Source organism: Apium graveolens, chromosome 3 (genome assembly GCF_009905375.1).
Source record: "Apium graveolens cultivar Ventura chromosome 3, ASM990537v1, whole genome shotgun sequence".
Taxonomy (NCBI): Eukaryota; Viridiplantae; Streptophyta; class Magnoliopsida; order Apiales; family Apiaceae; genus Apium; species Apium graveolens.
In genome coordinates, this window is record NC_133649.1 from 7042531 (window position 1) to 7064827 (window position 22297).

At 35.9% G+C, this 22297-nt stretch overlaps 3 protein-coding genes across 15 annotated transcripts; 1 reads left to right on the plus strand and 2 right to left on the minus strand.

Moving 5' to 3' along the window:
- Window positions 1–1897: 1897 nt before the first annotated feature.
- On the plus strand, window positions 1898–6183 carry LOC141711537 (protein ULTRAPETALA 1-like). Of its 13 annotated transcripts, none has more exons than XM_074514056.1 (7): window positions 1898–2041; window positions 2164–2234; window positions 2334–2683; window positions 2769–3204; window positions 4077–4343; window positions 5225–5537; window positions 5755–6183. In XM_074514056.1, exons 5-7 carry the CDS (start codon window positions 4094–4096, stop codon window positions 5927–5929), a joined length of 738 nt encoding a protein of 245 aa, XP_074370157.1. In that variant the 5' UTR covers window positions 1898–2041; window positions 2164–2234; window positions 2334–2683; window positions 2769–3204; window positions 4077–4093; the 3' UTR covers window positions 5930–6183. The 13 variants fall into 13 exon arrangements, with proteins under 13 accessions (XP_074370157.1, XP_074370163.1, XP_074370159.1 ...); XM_074514062.1 differs by having other exon boundaries at window positions 2564–2683; XM_074514058.1 differs by having other exon boundaries at window positions 1922–2234; window positions 2334–2442; window positions 2564–2683.
- A 1299-nt stretch (window positions 6184–7482) lies between these two features.
- LOC141713802 (uncharacterized) lies at window positions 7483–13388 on the minus strand. The gene is made up of 6 exons (XM_074517375.1): window positions 13325–13388; window positions 11675–11950; window positions 11393–11625; window positions 9995–10071; window positions 9125–9203; window positions 7483–8977 (listed from the first exon to the last, which is right to left on the minus strand). The coding sequence occupies exons 1-6, from the start codon at window positions 13386–13388 to the stop codon at window positions 8237–8239; spliced, it is 1470 nt and encodes a 489-aa protein (XP_074373476.1). The 3' UTR covers window positions 7483–8236.
- Window positions 13389–15087: 1699 nt separating this feature from the next.
- On the minus strand, window positions 15088–16138 carry LOC141711539 (uncharacterized). The gene has a single exon (XM_074514069.1). It carries the CDS (start codon window positions 16004–16006, stop codon window positions 15431–15433), a length of 576 nt encoding a protein of 191 aa, XP_074370170.1. The 5' UTR covers window positions 16007–16138; the 3' UTR covers window positions 15088–15430.
- Between the last annotated feature and the right edge of the window lie 6159 nt (window positions 16139–22297).

Sequence of the window (22297 nt, forward strand, 5' to 3'; positions counted from 1 at the left end):
CATTATTAACATCTAGTGATATAATTGATTACTTAACTAACATTCATTTATAATTATTCAAAAATTAAAATTATTTAATAAATAAATTGCTATTATTTATATATGATATTCACATTATCACTCACAAATAATCCATATCTATTTTTTACGCAACCGGGTATCAATCATGGTTGTAACATAAAATTATTATATATTTTTAAGACTTATTATTGATATTCATGATTTGTTTTCAAGAATTCGAAAGAAAAATTGTAATTATATCGTTATTTAAACTGTTTTTAAGTTTCTTTCATTACGACTCTAATATTTCTTCATATAATAATTTGATAACATTTTATACTATTATCCTAAAATTAAAAATTTTCAGTTCGATAAAGTTTTATAAATATCAGTTGAACTAGTTAATTCCTTCAAATTACTGAACAATATATGTTTTTTCCTTAAATAATATAAAATGCATTGATTCAAATGCTACAATATCATATAGATATAACTTTTATTTGAATAATTCAAAATATTAAAATAATATAAAATATTTGTACAATATTATCTTGATCAATGAATATTGCTGATCTAAAAGAATTCATTTTTAAAAGCTAGTTTTTTAAAGTGAAAAATGAAAAATAAATCGATTTAGTATATCATTGTAATTTTAACAAATCTCGTGAGATCTCATTTCGAATTTCAAATATTCTTAAAATCGGGACAAATTTCAAAAATAATAATACGTTACTAGTGAAGTTAGTAATTTTAATATAAATAATCAATTGACTTGATCCCATAAAGACCTCAAACACATTAATTTATATTAACACAAGATATTAAAAAAATTCACATTATTGGTAAGATATTCTCGCCGAGCTTGTAATTTTAATTTACTAAACGTAGAATGTGACGATGTTTTTCGGCCGGGTCATGTAGTCAAATTTTGAGTATTTTTTGAACAATGAGCCAAGTTCTAAAATGCATTGACTCATTATAATTCGAGCTTATCTAAATATGTAATACCAATATAAATTATTTATATATAAGCGATCCTACTTTTAATATTTTTTTAAAAAATTATATATGTACATTTTAATTACTTTTTATAATAAAAAATATGTTAAAAATATATGAGATATATTTTCAAACTAAAAAATGATTAATAAATAAATTAATAATCCATTTATGTACTATGCCTAAATTTATATCTGAAATTCAATTCTTTAAAATTAACTGTACAAATATTTAATTAACTATCTTTTTTTTTGTGTAATTCAAGTAAGTATCTTTAAAGTTAAATAAAATATTCATTTAGCACACTTACATATTACGTGTATGATAAAAAGTACATGTGAGAATATGGTGTAGTGGTAAAAGGTTATATGGTTGAATGAAATAACCTGAGTTCGATTTCCACGAATCACATCTTTTATATAAATATTAAAAACACTTTTAATCTCATGAAATTTATATAGAAGAGAATACATTTCAATTAATACAATAAAATTTACTTGGGCCATTTCCTTGAGTGCTTTTTTTTTTTACGAACAATAAGATTTTGTTGAACATAAAATATAATCACAATTGACTTGCGCACATAAAAAACCGGTGATAGACCAGTGTTCATATCCATCAGTTACACCAACTGAGGTTGGGGGTACAGATGCCCCGTATATTGAACAATCATTTGTTGTGCAAGGTGAGCTCTCGCGATTAGTACCCCAATTCCAGATTTGAAGCGGGTTGCCCAGATCTCCCAATACACCGTAAAAATCATTCTTAATGTAACATGACAACGAATCAAAAACGCAACAAGACATACACCCAAAAATTGGGGACAATCAACAACCCAAAAAGATGGGTACGGTAACAAGATCACACCCAAAAGGATTTAGATCTCAATTTTATTGAAAACTATTATAATAGAAAGTTAGAAATGGAGGACACTGGGATGAGAGGATGGATGGGGTGATGTGAATTTGAAAGGAGGGGATGATGAAGGATGGATAATAGTTATCAATAACGGCCGACTCATTAGGGTTACTGTGAGATATTTGTTAAGTTTCTAACTCTTCCTATTTCCTTCAGTGCTTGATCCAACATATAAATTAACTTGTAAGAGGATTATGTCGTCCCCCAATTTTTTTGGCTACTTACGCCCATCTAAACTAATTTCAGGGGAGGGTTATCAATGCAACTCACTGCCATGATCCTCTATTTAAATTTGGGGGTCCAATCGAATCTCAGGGGTAAGTTCTAATTAAAGTATTGATTTCAACATGCTGAGAGAGTCATTTGGTCTGGGTCCACCTCTAATGATATAACTGTACTTGTTCTTTTATGTCCAGAGAGGTCTGTTTTGTTGTTGATATGGTACTTGGTAGCTAGGTTGGTTTCTACTCTACCGGTGTTTGAAGCGCAGGGCTTGTGTACTAGCAGGATTTTGTATATGTTGCTGTGGGTTTAATCATGATTTGAGAAGTAGTTGTTCTATACTATATTTTTAAAGAAATTATTGTAAGAACCCTTATTACATGTAACATACTAACACTCACTCACTACATAATCGTGCAATCAGCGGAGGACCTACCACACCACTAGCTAGCTAGACAATGGCAGGACTGAGCTTATGCAGTTTGGAAAGCACGATAGTTCCACATGGTTGGGCTGTCCAGACTCTAGTTTATCAAGTATTAAGGTAGCGGCACATACTTTTGAATTTCATATCTTCTTCTGTGATTTAGTTGGCTCCTATATTTACAAGAATGTATTTGTATGTGTAGACGTGTAGTGCTCACTACTCTAGACACTAAAAGAATGCAGGAGATATGGAGCTGGTTCTTTGTTCTAGTTACATCCGCTAGTTATATATATTGATTAGACTAATGACCTTAATTCAAGAACTTAGACCCACCTTCCATCCCATTGATAGAAAGAAGATGGCCGAAACCATTACAATGAATCAACCCATGTAAAAGATGAGTGTTCATATCAAAAACCCCATCATCCAGTGGCTTAGTCCACTCATCGTCAACTGGGATAATCATGTGTGTGTGTTTGATGTTTGATGGCTGCAGATATCATATGTACATGCACATTTGAAACACATAAAAGTTCCTTGTATACAGTTTGGTCCGAGAAAGGGAAGGGATGACCATTTCTGCAGCACTACTCTCACGGTCTCACCGGCTATCTTGTCTGATGGTACTTTGTTCAAGTGTATGTCCCACAACATCTTAGTAAGAAGACATAACAACACATTTTTTAACAATACATTTTTTTTAGTGCTAACATAGCAGTGAATGGCTACTTATAACATGTATCAAAGTACTCTATATATAGTAAACTAGCTGTGAAAGAATGGTTTTTCAATAAACCTCCCCCGCCCTTATGTCATTTATGTTATTTTCCTTTTTTTTTACATTTACAAATCCCAATTACCCTGTATACTTCCTATTATATATGTGACAATTTATATATATATGTCACTGCTATTATGATAGATATACTCTTGGATCCTCAACTCTTTCCGGGTCATGCAATAAAGCCAAAATAATGAAGAACACACCCCTATGATCTCATTTTTCTCCACCTAAAAATCCTTAAAAAAAAACTGTAGTAAGAAAGTTTGAAGTTTTCCAAACTCCTTTTAGAAAAACCGTAGTAAGAAAGTTTGGAGTTTTACTAATTTTGTAACGCTTAACACTTCCCAAGCCAACTCATATTTATCGCCAAAACCAAAAGCAAAACCAAAACTCCCCCTCTTTCTCTATATAAAACCTTTCTCTATATAAAACCCTCCTCTCTCCATCTCTCTACCTTTTAAACATTTCGTCCTGCCACCAAAGGCTCCTCGTCGAGAATTCCTCTATCAGCGTTCAACTTTTCACGGTTCCTTCCCAATCTTTTTCTACATACAATAACATATATGCAATTCATAATTCTATATCTACTACCACATATAAGTCTTGTCGCACTCATTAATTTTTTAATTTGCTATTGTACTCATTTATTATGTGTTCCTAATTGAGATTTTTGTTTAATTGCTAAATAACTTTTGTGGGTGGTAATTGATTTGTTGCCCTAAACAGAGTTTTCGACAGAGAGAATGGAGATTAATGGCGCGGCGGCGGCAAGAGAGTTGATGTTTAGCGACGGCACGGCGGCGAAAGAGTCCATGTTTAGCGAGGAAGAGGTAAAAGACATAATTGGATTCAAAATAATAGGCGATCGTGATTATATCGAGGTCACTTGTGGGTGCACCAGCAAAACTTACGGTGATGCGGTCGGGACTCTTAGGGTTTACCGTAACGGCAATCTTGAAATCAAATGTGACTGCACTCCTGCCTGTGACGAAGGTTATAATTTTTTTTTGTATATGGATTAAAATTTTCTTTTTTATATAGAATGACGGAGGAGTCTTTCAACAATTAAACCTTTGCATGCCTCTATTTGATGTGAATTTCATTACTCTTCTGTTATGCCTCTATTTGATATGAATTTCATTACTCTTCTGTTATGACTTGTTATGACTGTTTTTTTACAATCTTTTCCTTCCTTTCATTGTCCGAGACAATGTTTTTTCATGTCTTTTGAGTTGTAGATAAACTTGTATATGCATACATATATTTGTTTAGGTGAATAGGTTCTTCAAACATAGAAAGACCAAGGCATAGAAAGACCAAGAAAACAATGTAGTCTACATAAGATGTCACCATTCCTCAGTACTAGTCTCATTCCTCATTTAAATTGTGGCAGAGTATGTTATTTTTATACCATTTTGTTTGTGTTTCTTATGGTTAGAGGTAACACATTTGCATTAATTCACATTTATATATTTTAAATGATTAAAACATATGTAAATATGGTTTCAAAAGTACACATCTGATCTGGAAACTTATTGATGTTTCTAAAATGTTCTAAAATTAGATATGCAGTGCTTTATGCATATTGTACACATCTAATCTAATTAATTAAGTTTTGGAATTCTACACATATTGTTAGTCTTTTAAAGATTCAAAATTCTTCATTTGATATCATGACTATCAGGGGGAAATTGTGCCTCTAATATGTATCTGTAGTATTAGTGATTAATGACTCTGAATTCTGATTAGTTATTATGTCTACTAGTCTAACAAATATATATAAAAAAAATTACACATTTTCTTCTGAATAGTATTTCCAATATTGTTTGATAACTATATGTATTCTTTAACTATTTGGTATCTATCATTAACAGACAAACTAAGCCCAGCTGAATTTGAGAAACATTCTGGAAGAGAAACAACCAGAAAGTGGACGAGAAACGTGTGGGTTTCAGCTAATGGAAAGAAGGTTCCGCTGGTAAGGACTGAGCTTCTGAAGTACTACAATCGAGCAAAAAGAGCATACAGATCTCGAACTGGGAAAGTTGGTCATCATGATGAATTTGTTCGTTGTACTGTATGTGAAAAGCAACGTAGGTTCCATCTGCGCAACAAAGAGGAGTGTCGGGCTTATCATGATGCTGCAAGGAATGTGAACTGGAAATGTTCGGACACTCCTGGTGCAAGGTCTGTTTATTTGCATATAACAAAGTGTGCATCATAATTTCATCAATATTTACTACCAGATTTATAATTTCATCTCTTTTTTGATAGTTTTTCTAACTGCTTATTGTGCTTAGGTGTATTAACATGAACAAGTTTTTATTGCTTGTTTTTGACATTTTGTTGCTTGTGTTTCAACATGTTAACATAATATTATTAATCCTCTTTCTTCTCGATCCAGAGTGCAATGCAGTGATGAGCAAGAACGATCTACTCGAAGGGTGTACCACGGCTGTTCCCGCTCCCAAACATGCAAAGGCTGTACTTCCTGTGTGTGTTTCGGATGTGAGAACTGCCGTTTCCCAGATTGCGATTGTCAGACTTGCGTTGATTTCACAAGGAACGAGAAGAACTAGCTACCTCCAGACTAAGATCCAGAAACTGCTGCTGACATCCTAGTACCCATCTTTTCTAGAACTTCAGTCATAGTTATGTAGTTCTGTTCATCTTGCTAGCTTCGAGACTAGAATCTTAAATTTTTCTCCAGACATCCTAGCACCTGTCTTTTCTAGAACTTAGATCATATTTATGTACTTGGGTTGATGTTAACTGTTTTGCCAGAGGAGCAGCTCTGGCTATCTTTATATCTATCTATTAGACTTCCAAAACACATAACTCCATTAAGCTTCTTATCTTCTTGAACTTTATCATGAACTAAGCAACACATATCACATGTTTACAATTTTTGAGCAGTTGTCAAACATAACACATATTAGTAACTTACGCTATTGTATAACCAACTCTACCGTTTGGATGTTTGGGATACTTGCAAAAGTTACTAATAGTTATTGGGCTTCCTAATTTTCTGTTCTAGTCATTTACCAATTTTTTTTCATTATTATAATTTATATTAAATTTATTAAGTATACGATGGTTAGATTATAAACTTTCTTGAGTGAGGGAACTTATTGCTCCCGCAATTATATTTTGATACAATTCATCCATGTAGAACATGTTTATTGCGGGATACTTAACGCATTAGCTAAGGCACTACAGGAAGATATAGTACTGTCGTAAATAAAATTGCCCATACCATCTCCTTTATAGACCCAGTTCTGCAAACTTACACCACCCATTTCCGCATTTCCTACTCATTCTTGTATATTTTTTTTAATAAACTGATAATTCACTTTCTAGCACTAGTAGAAAAAGAAGCCAGCCAGTCAACAGTATACTGTATAATTACAAGAATAAGTTTTCTTTTGCTAGCTTATGTCTCTATTTTGGGTGTAGACAATTGAGTAAAGGGAGAATTAATTCAAAGTCCTTCAACTATATGCCTTTTATTGTCTAGGTCCCCGATCTATTTTTTAACATACTATGATCCCTAAACATTTCAAAAATCTTATTTGCATCTTTGCGTTTAATTTTTACTAACGCCGTTAGTCAATAGGGTGCTTCAACTTATTGAATTTGGGTGTTTTTGATTCGTTAATGGATTGATGAAATTAAGGGTTTCAAAAGTTTCGGGAGGTCAAACTGAAGAGATCCTTGTAAATTTCAATTGCGGAGGATGGCCGAAATGGTAGTTTTGTCACCGCCGACCGGAAAATGGCCATGATTTCCGGCCACCGCCATCCCGCGCCATCGAAACCTAGATTAATCTCTTCGGTTTGACATCCCAAGCTTCCTATGTCCTCAATTTCATCATTGCATAAATGAATCAAAAACTCCCAAATTCAAGAAGTTGAAGAACGCTAATTGACTAATGGACGTTAGTCAAATTATGCCTGGGGGCTCTAATCAAAATTCTAAAAAGTTAAAGTACGCGAATATTGACTTTTTTTGTTCAAGGACCTTAAGCCTATGAATTATTTATCCCATTGAGTAAACAATATCCAAACATATTGACCAAAATCAACGTTCTGTTTGTCTTGTTGGAACTTGAAATTGTAGACCAGTAGCAAGCAAATTTTGAGCAGTTGTCAAACACTTAGCAAACAAGATACACTGGTGAGATTTACATTTCACAAATATTACAGAATATGCATTCTCATTTGGCAGGAAAAGATTTATAGAGAACATGAAATTTGATAAATCGATAAGGCTAAAAAGCTAATGACATGGTTTAAAAAATTACCAGAACTATTTCGAAATGGATAGCAATCCTTACTCCTTGGCAATCAAAGACCAGCTACAAGTCTCTTAAGAAAAGATATATAGCACCTGGATTGTCGCCTGCACCTTCCACCTCCATATTGCTCACCACCCTTTTGATGTGAATTGCTTGCAAGACCAACTCCCGCAGAATTACCGAAGTCCTGAGAATTACCGGTACTAGCTGCAGTATCAGACTGTGGTTGGAAATTTCTATTCTGTTCGCTCTGACACCCAGTGAGCAAAACACCTTGTACTGTACTTGAGAACGCGGGATAATTTTGTCCTTGCATTTCTACTGGAGTATGTGCTTGGCTAAAGTTTATGGCATTTTGGCCTTGCATGTTTATGGCAGCCTGTGACTGGCTAAAGTTAGTTTGACTCATGGCAGCATGGAATTGGCCAAAGTTATATTGACCCATCATCATTGGATTCATACGTGCAACTGGTGCTCCTGCACCAAAACTTGGTTGCCCGCCTGGGAGGAAAAAGTTGGAAGGCAACATTTGACCATTATTAATTGGTTGCTGAAGTGGCATTCCATTGAAAAACAGCATCTGATAGTGCTACTGAGCAAGATTCTGTTGAAACTGCAGTATATTATTTGGAGTAGAAGCATTCCAGAATCCCATACTAGGTGGTGGGTGAAATGGAAACCTGTTCATCCAAAATCCATTAAAAGGTGCAACCAAATTAGGGACCTGTGTTCCCTGAGGAAACATTGAGACAAATCCAGGGCCACCTGCAAAAGCTTGAACTGGATGCAAGGATTTCGAACAATTGCCTGGATCTAGCAAAGATGGAGGAAAATGTTGGGTTTGATTAGATGGTGCCTGACCTACTCTTTTATTTGGCTGGGTGGCTGATAAATGTTGATCAGCTTTTCTTTTAGCCTTAGATTTAGTTTCTTTCATATTTTCAACAATGTGAGCTTTTGGCCCTCTTTCAGACACTTTCTGCATCCTCTTGCACTCTGCCTCTTTTTCATCGTCAGAAAATTCAGCTTCATCAGACAATTCTTCATCATTTTCAACGGATGCATCGTATCGTTTCTTGTAGAGGTTGCCATTGTTGAGGACATGATTCGCAAATTCTGAAACAAAGGATATCAAAGTACCCTTTTGGATCCCAGCAGGGACTTCATTTTTTGAGTTGTATCTTACTATATAGTAAGGGTTTTGGGCAGGTCCTAATATTTTATCAACTATCCCTAGTGGGGATCTTTTTTCAGTAATCCAGAGTATTGAACCTTCACTAAGCGGATCGTGCTTCTCCACCCATTCGACAATGACTTGAGCACCCACAACCTGTGTTAGTAAAAGTCAATCAGTGTTCAAAAATTAAGGAAAGCTTCTCAGTGTTATTTGATATTCCCAGAAATAGAAAATGAAGTGGATATGGTTGTGCGGCCCAAAAATATACATAAAAGAAATCTATAATGTTTTTCGATTAACCTCAAACGGGCTTAAAATAAAGTCCAAAATCGGGTAATGCAGATGAGACAAGTTAAACATGATACCTACAGGCTCCAGACTATAAAAGAATGTTATTAGGCACCCAGCCATAAACACTCACATTACTAGCTTAATATTCAACAAGTTCTAAGATTCAATTCTCTACACTTGCAACAACTCTAGAGAATTTTGTATCAGGAACCACTACAATTTTACCACAAAGGGAAATATGATGTAAAAAAAGTTTAAGCATAGCAACAATTCAAGGCAGCAATTACAAGTTTCATGGACAACAAAAAAGAGATGTTAATTAACAAATTTCTGATGTCCTCTATTTACAAGATTCTTCAGTAAACATTAGTCTATTTACAAGATTCTTCAGTAAACATTAGTCTTACAAATGAAAGTCAAGAACGAACACAAACAACTTGATTGTTAGATTAATATACAGACTAAGAAAGGCATAAAACAGATTTAAATCTCTATAGTTTTATACTATTTGAAATGTTCAAAATTTATCAACAAACATAAATAGTCAAACTGAACATTTACATGTTGGTTAATAACCTGGACTGCAAATTGGTTCATACCATAGAGCACCACTGATCAACTCCTCATTTCTTGCAAGTGTACCAAACATTTATTCAGTTTAATAATTTTAATTGTCTGGTCAAATTAGATGCAGAGTGAATGTTACAAAAAAGATGCAGAACTTGAGTATCAATAAACAAAATTTAAAGATAAATGGTACTGGAGTTTATAAACATCTGCTTATAAGAAACACTTATTCTATGATCGATTTTGACTTCAATTTCATTAATGAAATCCGTGTAGTTCATTATACCCTTTTTCAGGATCTAATGAACTTACCGAAAACACAACTCCGCTGGAAGGGTCTTGTGACATGGTTTCAAGGTCACAGCTACAGGAGGAATGGGAGGAGGAACCTGTAAGACAAGATAACAATAATTAGAATATGTAGTTTATCACAGCATCAAATCTTATTCAATATACATCAGATTTCGGAGAGCAGGACTCTCATCAATGACCAAGAGTAAAGTGGGCTCATATTATTTAAAAGAATTGCACATTTTTTTATATTACTCATTAAAGTTTTAGGAAGTTGCACTCAATGTTAGCACAATTTAAACTTATAGTCCGAAAGAATGGTCTTTTCCTTATTTGATTTCCACATTTTTCTTGGACCTTTAGTTATCAGTTCCACTTCTCATAGGTAAACCAATCCAATAGGGCTATCCATCAAGCAAACCATGATTTCAAGAAAATAAGAATATGTTAGATAGGAAAAGTGCTATTTAGAGAGGAAGAAATACACAATACAGAATAGGTTCTTCATACAACTTACAATTTACCGGGAAATTATTAGCATAAGCCAGAGCAAAGAAGCTAAAACAGAACAGAACTTTATGCTACTTGTATAATTGGAACAAATATTTTTGAATACTTACACTTACACTTAAATAATTCTTTAATGCCAACCGATGCTTATCACATACTAGACCAGTCTAACAAGTTTACCTTATACAATAACCAGTCTGCTAAAGTATGGTATATTATGAGAATTTTACATCACATGACAGTACACAATCTCCGGCTAAAAGATAAGAGAACACACTAATGAACTCCGGTATCCTGTTGTACATTAAAAGTCTAAATTCAATCGGATGGAATTCATAGTCCAACTCCTGACTACAACAGTATTTAAGCAAATAAAATATTCCTTCACTAATATTATTGATGAGAGTTCTCCCTAGCAGGTGTTGTATAATTTGCATTAACACTTAAGATTAGTACTTATTGATTAAACACATAATCTCTTATCTAAAACATCTTCTTCAACTACCAATGACATTGCAACACACACTGCTAGTTTAATCAAGGTGAGACTCTGGGAGATGAACACAATACAACTTGTTTGACGATATTTTTTATATCATCTCTTGGGTCACCCAAGCACCACATCCTCCTCTTCCCATTTAATGTGAAGTGTGAAGCCACATAGGATAAAAGTTTAGAGAATCAATCCATTTGACAGGGTAAAGCAGATTTTACCATGCCCCTCTCACAGGAAATGATTTAGTCAAGTACAAGCCAAATTTTCATTAAGCTCCTTCGAACAAATTACACCAACAACATTCAACCTCATTAATCTACTTGATGAATAACTTTTAAAATCTTAGGAAAATTATACAAGCAACAACGCATGGTTCATCAGTACAATAAAACAAAGGAGAAGTGATAAACTACCTTAACCTCTTTTCCAAACATGGATAGTCCAGCCAAGGCAAACAGTTCATCTTCACCACTCCAATCAAACAATTCCCGTATAATAAAATCCTCTATCATTTTATCCAAATCCACTTCTCCCTCCAATAATCCCTTCATCTCACCATCATCATCGTCATCATCTTCCTCACTACTAGATGCTGACACTTGAGCTCCCCGACTCGTACTCACTCGAAGCCTCAGAACCCGATTCACTCAAGGCCTCAGCCTCTGACTCACTAAAGCCCTCAGAATCCGATTCACAATCACTCTTCTCCCCATCACTCACTTTTTCACAACTTTTTTTGCCATTGCTATCAATATTCAATTTACCAACAAAACCGGAAACTTCACTACCTCCAACCAAACCATCCTCTCCACATTCACCACTCGGTATCTCACCACTCTTAACATCCACAATTTCATCACTTGTTTTCACAACCACATCACTCTTCATTTCACTCTTCACATTCTTTTCGATATTAGCTACACTTTCACTAATCACATTACCACCATTGACATCAAAACCAACATAATCATCTAAAACACCCAATAAACTCACCTTATCATTATGTTCCTAAACCAAAGATCTAAACTTTACTAGCCCATCTTCAACATTTTTACCAGTACTTTCTTGATCCATCTCAATACTTTTCTCAAAAACTCGAAAAATCGCTCTTTTCTTTAAAATCCAAAATCTCTAGCTGGGGTTTTGTATGAGACTAGAACCCTTAGGGTTTTACAAAGAAAGACACAGAACACAAATAGACACTCCACTCTCGCACACATTTACTCTTGTCTGAACGGTCACTTTGCCTAAAGTTGCTATAATTGTCTATTTGTCTCCGTTACTCGATTCAATTGAAATATGTAACGGAACGGGAAAAAATATTATTTTATTAAAAATAAAAATATATTTTGTACACGGAAAAAATATTTGTTTTACTGATTATTATATTTTAAAAAAATTGATCAAACAAGTATAACGATAGGATACTACAATGCTCAATGGTATGTCGGCACTTAAAATGTCGATGGATTGGCTGAAAATTTAAAATTTCATTTCCAAATTTGGTAGATATACAACCGAATTAATTTCAATTTAAGATTCAAATGTAAGTCTCTTAAAATCAATGATATTAAATAAATCAATGTTTTCAAACAAAATTTAAATAAGTTCTTAAACAATTACTTAATAAAATGTATCAAATTGTCAAACTAAACATTGAAAGTCTATTTTTGTTATCAGTCAATTATTTTCTGACAAATATGTCTTAGGGCATTATGGTAAATTCAAATTCGTGGAATGAGCGAGAATCTTTCTTAATAAACTTTTAAACACTCCAGATATCCAAGGTACACCGTCATTTTTTAGTCTATTAAAGTGCAGAACTATATATCAATGAGGAGTTGTTAACACTTGGTCTTAAATCCTAGAAAGAAAAGATGCATTCTAAAAATATTGGAGCGTTGATAGCACGCAACTCCCTCTGAAATTTGAAAATAACTAGTCATATGTGCTAATTTGGATTGTGAGAAGCAAAGCCTAATGCCTGTAAAAAATTTATTATATGATGCTTGTATTACCATGGTTGATTGGTTGATCTTCCAGCTTCACATTTCATCACTGTAGTTTCACCACTTCTCCCGGATATAAATGTAAACAAGATGTGTTCAGAATGAAGAAATTTACAAGATCTTTCTCAACTAGCAAAATATATGAGCAAATACTGATTTAGATATCGATAACCTATCTTTCATAGCAAACACGCTATAATGTCGTAAGAGTCACAACCAACAAACAATTGCCAAATTATGCTTTGAGTAGTAGACTAACGCAATAGCTGTTCTTGATACATTTCTTTCTCCCCCCATCTTTTCGGTTACCATTAACTGAAACTTAAAAGAGGTTACCATAATCCTCCATGTTCTTTGCCATGTCCAGCTCTGAGCCACGGAATGCAAAGCACTGCACCATGGTGAAGGGAGGGCCTAAACTGGCAAAACTTAACATACAACTATATACTTTGTACTAGCAATTAAGGTACCTTTCATGTTTTGTTTGCAAGTTGTCAAGCTTAGAGTATTGTCGCAGTTTTATCTTCATTAGTTCTATGTGAACACCACAGTAAACTTGACTCTTTTACACATAAACAACATATAAAGCGAGAGGTTTGGAGAATTGGAGCATCCATCCATTTGACAGGGCAAATTCACAGTTTGACATGCCAATGTTCATGTCTTAGTTCATCAATATTCAACCACATCAGCAACTGAAATGTTCATGTCTTTCATTGATAGCTTTTGAAAAGGTCAAGAAAACTTATGCAATCAACAAATGTTCATGTCTTCCATTGATAGCTTTTGAAGTCTTGCATTGATAGCTTTTGAAAAGCGCAAGAAAACTTGTACAAGCAACAGGCAATGGTTAAAATATTAAAGAGAAGAAAACTATAAATAACCTAGATTTCATTGCAGGCATGACTGGACCAGCATAGGCAAACTCTTTATCTTCATCACTTCAAGCAATAATTACATCTCCGAAAAATTTCCTTATCTCGAATTCTTCCACATCCAGTTGTCCCTCGCACAAATTACATTGCACAGCGCCATTTGAAAGCCACTGTGTGCTGTGTGCATTGTGGTCTGTTGATAATCTTTGGGACGTTTTGTATATGATCCTCTTCACCACAAACTTTTACTTATTTATATAGTTATCCCAGAAGTGTAAAGCCTCCATCCAACCAAATACTTTTAAAATTGGTAATACAGTACTACACAAATTGCATATATTTTCAATGGTGTTCCAATCATAATCATCACATATCTAAAGTAATAACAGAAATAAATGATAAACAACAAGCAGCATAAGATAAAAAAGACAACATTTTTCATCAACTTTCAATTCATTTCATCCTAACATAACAAGCTTCTAAGTTCTGAACTTACCCTTGCCATATATCTTAGCTTAACTGCCTTTAGAGGCCAATTGTAAACAATGTGTATGGCAGAGTTTTCCGACAAACTTATGCTGTATATAATCATCACATCAATTGTCTGCATACAGTCAATTTTCTTTTAATTGATAACATTGTACAATACTCGGTATTTCATATTCTTGCTTATAGAAATGTTTATGCATAATCACCAATGTCCTAAGGTAATACTACCACTACTACTACATCGCAGAAATCAGAAATGAAAACCAAAATGTAAATTGACATACAAGAGCACAGGATAACAAAGAAACAACTTCTTCCATTCCAACATAATAAAATTTTCATAACAAAAATTTTATAATCATCAACGTTATAAAGTAAGACTAGTACAACTGTATCGCAAATCCATAACAAAAACAGAAACTGGAATGGAGATAGATACAAAAACAACATAAGTTAACATTTTCCATAAAAATCCAACATAATCGCTCTTTCATAACCAAAATGCTATAATCATCAATGTCGTGAAGTGATAACACTACTTCTTTAATAACGCAGATAACGATAACATTTTCATAAACATCCAACATAATCCAACGTAACAGCATCTTTCTCAACAAAAATGTTATAATCATCAATGATGTAAGATATTAACCACTACCAATACTATACCGCACATCCATAACAAAAATGAAAACTAAAACGCTAATCGACATAAAACAGCATAAAATAACAAAAGATAACATTTTTCATAAACATCCAACATAACGGCGTCTGTCATCACAAATATGTTATAATCATCAATGTTGTAAGGTAATAACCGCTACGCTACCACTACTATATCACACATCCATAACAAAAACTAAAACTAAAACGCAAATCAACATAAAACATAAAAACAGCATAAATTAACAAAACAGAACATTATTCATAAGCATCCAATTTATTCCATTTCATCATATCATAATAATACTTATTATTGTATCCAAACAACCTACATTCACATTTAACAAAATCGCGACTCTAACCCCTCCCTCCTTCCCTCGGATTTTTCACCACATTCCCAATTCAAACAAGAAATCTAAATCCACGAAAGCTGCTGCGGCTGCTGCATCACATTCTGCTCCATTCCTCCCATCAACAATGAAGTAAAGCCCATATTCCCAGCATTCCCAAACCCTGCAAGCCCATCACAACTAACTAGCCCATCACCACCTTGCCCCAAATCCAACCTGCAATCCGGCCCCACCCCACCATACCCCACTCCCCCACTCAACCCCACCATCCCCGACACCCCATGAACCGGACCGGCCCACCCATGAACCGGACCGGTCGACCCATGAACCGGACCGGTCGCGGAAAAAACCGGACCGGCCGAAGTACAAGCCTGAGCCGGAACGGTTCCTGAACCGGTAGCCCTAATAATGGCCGGTTCAGCGTGTCTTAACAACCACTCGATAGTTTCACCATCATTCTTATGACCCAGTTCACGAGTGAGCTGAAACACACGCGCCGCGCAAAGAGCCGGCATGCGAACGCGGCGGCCACGGCCGTTGACTTTGGTGTGGCGGTCTTTGACGACCCGGTTGAGTCTCGGGTCGGGTGTGTTTTCGGGTTTGGATTGTTGAACTGTGAGAACCATGTTTGAAGATGCCATTGTTATACAAGGGTTTAGTTGGGGGGACAAGGGTGATATGTGGGGCAGGTGTTGCGGTGGGTCAGGGGTGTTTATATAGATTTTCAAGACATTATGCTCTGGTAGTTTGGGATTTTATTTGGCCCCCTGGAAAACAACTGGCGAGGACAAAAAATTCGGGAACGGTTTCGGGAACGGTTCTGGTACCTAGCATTTTTTCGGATAAACATACTTTTTTTCTAATAAAATTTGAACAAAAGAAATAAAAATAAATTTATTAGAATTTTATATGCATGAAAATATTTAAATAATAAGAAAAAGTTTGATTTACCATGATGTAATCCTTTGACCGTAAATTATTCTAGTATGTTCGAGAAAGTTCGATTTAGTTCGATCCAAAAAACCGTAAAAGATTCAACAAGTATGTTTGGAAACTTTCATTTTTGCTCGAATCTGAAAAAACGGCTCGCATTCGTTTTCAAAATTATTTTAAATTTTGATACAAAATTTGGCTCGATAAATCTGAAAAGGGCTCTAGTATGTTCGAGAACGTTCGATTTAATTCAATTCTAAAAACCGTAAAAGATTCAACAAGTATGTTTGGAAACTTTCAGTTTTGCTCAAATCTGAAAAAATGGCTCGAATTCGTTTTCAAAATTAATTTTAAATTTTGATACAAAATCTGGGTCGATGAATCTGAAAAGGGTTCTAGTATGTTCTAGAACGTTCAATTTAATTCAATTCTAAAAACCGTAAAAGATTCTACATGTAAGTTTGGAAACTTTCAATTTGGCTCTGATATTGAAAAAATGACTCGAATTCGTTTTCAAAATTAATTTTAAAATTTGATACAAAATCCGGCTTGATGAATTAAAAAGGACTCTAGTATGTTCGAGAACATTCGATTTAATTCAATTCTAAAAAAAGATTCTACAAGTATATTTGAAAACTTTCAATTTGGCTCGATTCTGACTCAAATTCGTTTTCAAAATTAGTTTTAAATTTTGATAAAAAAATTTGGCTTGATGAATCTAAAAAGGGCTCTAGTATGTTCGAGAGCGTTCGATTTATCTCGATTCTAAAAACCGAAAAAAAATTCTACAAGTATGTTTGATAACTTTGAGTTTGGCTCGATTTTGAAAAAATCCGCTCGAATTCGTTTCAAAATTATTCTTAAATTTTGATACAAAATCTGACGTGGTAAATTAAAAAAGGTTCTAGTATGTTCGAGAATGTTCGATTTTTCTCGATGCTTAATTTTTTTAAAATTAAACTCACTTCTCAAAAATTTAAAGTTTCTAAAATTTTGATTTTAAATCTGGTCAGAATTTATTTTTGTGCATCCCAAATCTATTTGGGTGCAACAAAATTATTGTAAAAAATTCACCTGGACAGAACTTTGCACTAAATACAGCAGTGTAAAATTTTTAGATACTTGAAATTAATTTAAAACTACTACCAGATACCGAAAACTTGTTCAAAACTAATGCTAAATTGACAAAAATCCAAAATTAATTTGTAACCCACATGTTCAACAAAATCCCAATTCTGCCCTTGATATGTCTGTGATCCACTACTCTATAGCCTATATAAACAGTCTTGCACTGCCATTTTACTCCGTCCAACAAGTGATATAAGTTGGACATTTAATTTCTATATATACATGTTTTATAGTCTGGTAGTAGTATAAAATTCACAGTGAATTTAAGCTTAGAGATAGATATAGATATTTGTTATGCATTATGCATTTAGTTTAGTTGATTAAATGTGAACTTAATCGTTAAATTTAAAGGAACGATAAATTTCTACGAAAGAAGTTTATAATCTCAGGGGAGTTGTCTGAAATCATCCTCAGATCCATTTTTTTCTAGATGTAATTACAAATGAATATTGGTAAAAGCGTACATAAAAAACAAAAAATGCGCAATTGTTTTTATCTTTTGGACACGGAAATGTGCAATATTTGATGGGGTTTAAACAAACTAACCAAAATTAAATTAAAATTGAAGAAATAGTACTGACCTTATTGCAATAAGAAGAATGTATTTGAATGCAAAAAAGATTGTTCTTCAACTGGCTGAGATGGTCGATTAAATGAAAAAAGACATTGTTATAATTGAAACATTATGAAAAGGGGGGAGATGGGAGTTTGTTTAAATTACTCAGTGATACGAATTATTATCGAAACTCTTAAGCATGGCTGTTTATTGTTGATTTGAGATGAAGATATTGTTATAAATTATTAAAGATCGCTACTGATAATCCCAAATCACCCCGGGGCCTTCTCCTCGTTGGACCCGGACTCAAGCTCCGTTTGGACAGAAATGACGGCGGCGTGCGGTGTAATTGTAGGGTGGGAACCTACAAAACAGAACCGGAGGGGGGTGGCGTCTCTGCTACACCTCCAGCGTGAGAATGATAAAGGGTTTTAAGGAGAAAAGGGGGCAAAACGGGAATTATGCAAAACGTTTGTATAGTGTGTACGTGTGTGTATGTAAATAAATGTGAGAGATATTGTAACATGTAACCTTTCTTTTGTCCTGCCTTTTATAGGTCTCTCCCTAGGGTTTAGGGGTTTGTACCTTTTCATCTGGACCGTAGGTGTGCCTTTTGGACTGTAGGGCATGTGGACGCCTGGGATGCGTCAGGGTACTATCGAATCCGGACCGTAGGAATATTCTGGATCCGGGGTACCTGGACGGTGGTGATGTTGCCACGCGTCCTGGGCCCTTCAAGATTAAAGCTGAGTACTTTCTGGGCTCTTCTTATTGGGCCCCGGGCCTCTGTTATTGGGCCTGTATTAATATAGGCTATCATTTGCCCCCACTCCCTTATGCGGGTTTACCCGGATGGGGGAGTAGAGTGGTTATTGCACCGTCTTGGAAAAATTTTGGGGGTTTATTTGATTTGTTGCCCCCCGACCCCGGGGTCAAATGGGAATTAGACTCCGGGGTTGACCTGGCTAGTCATTTGGTTTTAGTTCAAGGTGGGATTCCTTGAAGTACTTAGAAAAATTTTGGGGGTTTATTTGATTTGTTGCCCCCGTACCCCGGGGTCAAATGAGATTTAGACTCTGGGGTTGACTTGGCTAGTCCTTTGATTGTATTTCAAAGTGGATTCCTCGAAATACTTAGAAAAATTTTGGGGATTTATTTGATTTGTTGCCCCCAACCCCGGGGTCAAATGGGAGTGAGACTTCGGGGTTGACTTGTTTAGTCACGTGGTTTCAGTCCAAGGTGGGATTCCTTGAAGTACTTAGAAAAATTTTGGGGGTTTATTTGATTTGTTGCCCCCCGACCCCGGGGTCAAATGGGAATGAGACTCCGGGGTTGACTTGGCTAGTCGATTTTAAATTTGAATTTTGGGCAAGGTTTGGTGGATAAGCACAATCCTGACATTTGATTTGACCGGACTCTGAAAAGCTGACGCTGCAAATCCGGGGTGTCAGACGACTGTTAGGATTTCAGCCGGGACCAAAGATACATGCATTTTATGCGTATCTTTTGAGTGTACCAGTTTTTAATTTCCCCCTTTTTTTCTCCTAAAAAGTCACGCCCACGTAATGATTACGTGACAAGTTGTGTAATAACTGTTGTGCAGTTACTTTCTGGGACCAATCGGGGGTTGCCACGTGGGGTGGGGGGTTAATTTTTACCCAAAAAACCTTTCATCTTTCACCTTCCCTTCTTTCTTCTATAAATACCATCCCCATCCCATTCTTTTTTCTTTTACGCGATAAAGGAGTTTGAAAGAGAGAGACTGAAAAATCGAAGCTTTTGGAGAATCGTTTCTGCAAATTTGAAGCCTTTGTCTTTCTCCCGCTCACTTGTAAGTTCTTCCTTCTTCTGTCCTCTCATTTATTTTCTTTTGTTTTTGCGATGCATGTCGCCATTTTGTGCGAGTTTTCATTTCGCTACCTTGCATTTCTTGTTCGAGTTTTATGACTGCCTTGTTGTTTTGGTCTTGAATCTGTGTAGTTGTGTGGGTTTTGCATAGCTTTTTCAGTGGTTTTGTGTTTGATTTGTGTAAATAACATAGATTACGCTAGTTTAACATGCGAAAATGTGGGTTTTTGGTAGTGTAAAAAATGGTTGAGCCCGGGGTGTGTTCTTGATGTGTGTTTTTGGTTATGATTGTGTGTATGTGTCGTAGATCTTGTTTTTGGGCTAAGATTTGTACACGATTTGTTTCTAAAACTCTTCTATTTTTTGTTTTGTTTTTGTTGTTGGGTTCGGGTTTGGCATTGACTCCGGGGTGCGTTTATATAGATACACATAGTATATGCCATGTAGTCATTTTAAACGTACTGCTACTCTTAGGAACCGGTACCCCGAGCGGCCTACCGGATTAGGCGAACTTAACTCATTCTACCCTTCTTCCTCTTCTTCTAGCAGTAACTCTGTAGAGATGCCTCCCCAGGTTGATCAGCCTCAGCGAGTTTTAGCCCAGACCTTAGTGTTAGGCCCCGGGGGTACCTTATCTAACCCGGATGGGTCTTGGGAGGATGTAGATGAGTATTTCGTCCAGTGCCGAGTGAACCCTAAGCCCTTGGGCTTTTATTACAGGGATTTATCCGAGGCATACGGGGGCCCGGACGGTCTAGGTGGTTGGGAGGCCTATGATGAGGATGACATGAACAGGAAGTTTTATACTGCCCCGGGGACCCGGTAGGAGTGTGGGGCGTTCATAAGGAGATTCATGACAAGTATACAAATGCCGAGGTAGATGGTGCCCTTAGGTTCGCATTTAACCTTGAGGATAAATACCAATGGAGATGGCCCGAGAGTCACGAGAGGGTGTACCACAGACCAGAGGGAGGATGGGTCGGGATTCCCTTAGAACACCTCCGGGGCATGCGCCTTGGATTACATCAATTCACCAAATCCCAATGTCGGGATGTGTATGGGATTCCTTTTACCCAATTGGCCCCGAATTCAGTAAAGTGGATAAGTTGGTTCCTGGCTTGTTGCCATGCCAAAAATTACCTTCCCACCTTCAAACTTTTCCACCATATTTTCAAGATTAAGAGATCCACCGCTCGGCCAATATATAAGTTCATGTTTAGGATTGAAGACTGCAGATATCCTTCAGATAAGATGGTACTCCCGGTCAGCATGTTGACATCACTTAAAGGGTGGCACCAGGAGTTTATCTTTGTCCGGGATGGGGATTTGGAGTTTATGCCACTCCATAAGCTCGAAATTAAAACAGATAAATTTCCGTTCCAGCGGCTCGGGCAAGCAGCTCTCACGATGGTTTATGCCTTCTGTGGGGCACTTGGGACGTAATGGACCCGGGACTCTTTTAATAGCAATGAAAATATGCATGCTGCCGGATGTAAGTCTTTTGTTTTAGCTTTATTTCGTTGCTCTAACTTTTATTGTTTGTTTGTATCCGGGACTGATATTTTGTTCTCTCCTCTTCAGGTATTCCGAAGCTAATTCCCTATCCCCCAAACATGTTTGCTCAGCTCAAGGATTTGTCAGCCAAGCTGCGAAGGATTGGAGGAATGACGAGCTTGGATTCCGGGAAGAAGAAGGTCGGTGAGGGCGAAGATACAGCCCGGAAGGTGGCGCCGTCTCGTCCGGGGAGGACTACGATTGTGATCAACGAACCCCGGGCCGAGGACGTGCAACAAGGGGACGCGACAAGGGTCCCAGCACCCTGGAAAAAGAGTGTTCCTGCAGGTTCCGGGGAGAAAGGAGGAGAAGGGTCCGGGGGTCATGTTTCCAAGAAGGCTGTTGTTGAACTGGCCCCAGATACTCCGGAAACCCTGAAGGCCTTGTTAGTCCCTTAACAATATAGCAAGAATTACAGAAGGGGGGTTGAATGGAATTCTTGAACCTTCTTCTTAAAATAAAAATGTTCAAACTCGAATACAAATATAAGTGTTTTGATTAGCACAATGCGGAATAAAAACTTAAGTGAATCAAAACATAAGTAAAAAACAAGAGTCTTTAAAAACTTTCTGGTGGATTTAAACTATTCTACCAGAGATATATATATTATATCGAGAGAACTCTGTGTGCAAGAATGTTCACAGCTGCTTACAAATTTGAACTACTGAGAATACAGAGAAATACTAATAATTCTGCTTACAAATGTTTCTCACTTTTTTTGTATCTCAGATCTTTTTTTTCTATTTGCTACTTCTTGGTTTATATATTACCAAGATTACAAAGTCAAAAGATAGAATCATTATAAAAACTATTGGGTCTAATGCTTTGTTACTTTGTTTCTATTACCCACTTAATAGGCTTCCTCATTCCATTTGCATACATCCTGACGCATGTGACCAGTTGTCACTATCAA

Bases quoted from the DNA above. Each gene is read 5' to 3' on its own strand.
- LOC141711537 (XM_074514056.1), top strand. From the start codon at position 4,094: ATGGAGATTAATGGCGCGGCGGCGGCAAGAGAGTTGATGTTTAGCGAC. The intron at 4,344-5,224 runs GTTATAATTTTT...TATCATTAACAG, and splicing joins CACTCCTGCCTGTGACGAAG to ACAAACTAAGCCCAGCTGAA. The intron at 5,538-5,754 runs GTCTGTTTATTT...TTCTCGATCCAG, and splicing joins TCGGACACTCCTGGTGCAAG to AGTGCAATGCAGTGATGAGC.
- LOC141713802 (XM_074517375.1), bottom strand. From the start codon at position 13,388: ATGGTGCAGTGCTTTGCATTCCGTGGCTCAGAGCTGGACATGGCAAAG. The intron at 11,951-13,324 runs GTAACCTCTTTT...TGGGTGTTTTAG, and splicing joins AAAGAACATGGAGGATTATG to ATGATTATGTTGGTTTTGAT. The intron at 10,072-11,392 runs GTAGTTTATCAC...CTTGTCTTACAG, and splicing joins TGTTTGGAAAAGAGGTTAAG to GTTCCTCCTCCCATTCCTCC.
- LOC141711539 (XM_074514069.1), bottom strand. From the start codon at position 16,006: ATGGCATCTTCAAACATGGTTCTCACAGTTCAACAATCCAAACCCGAA.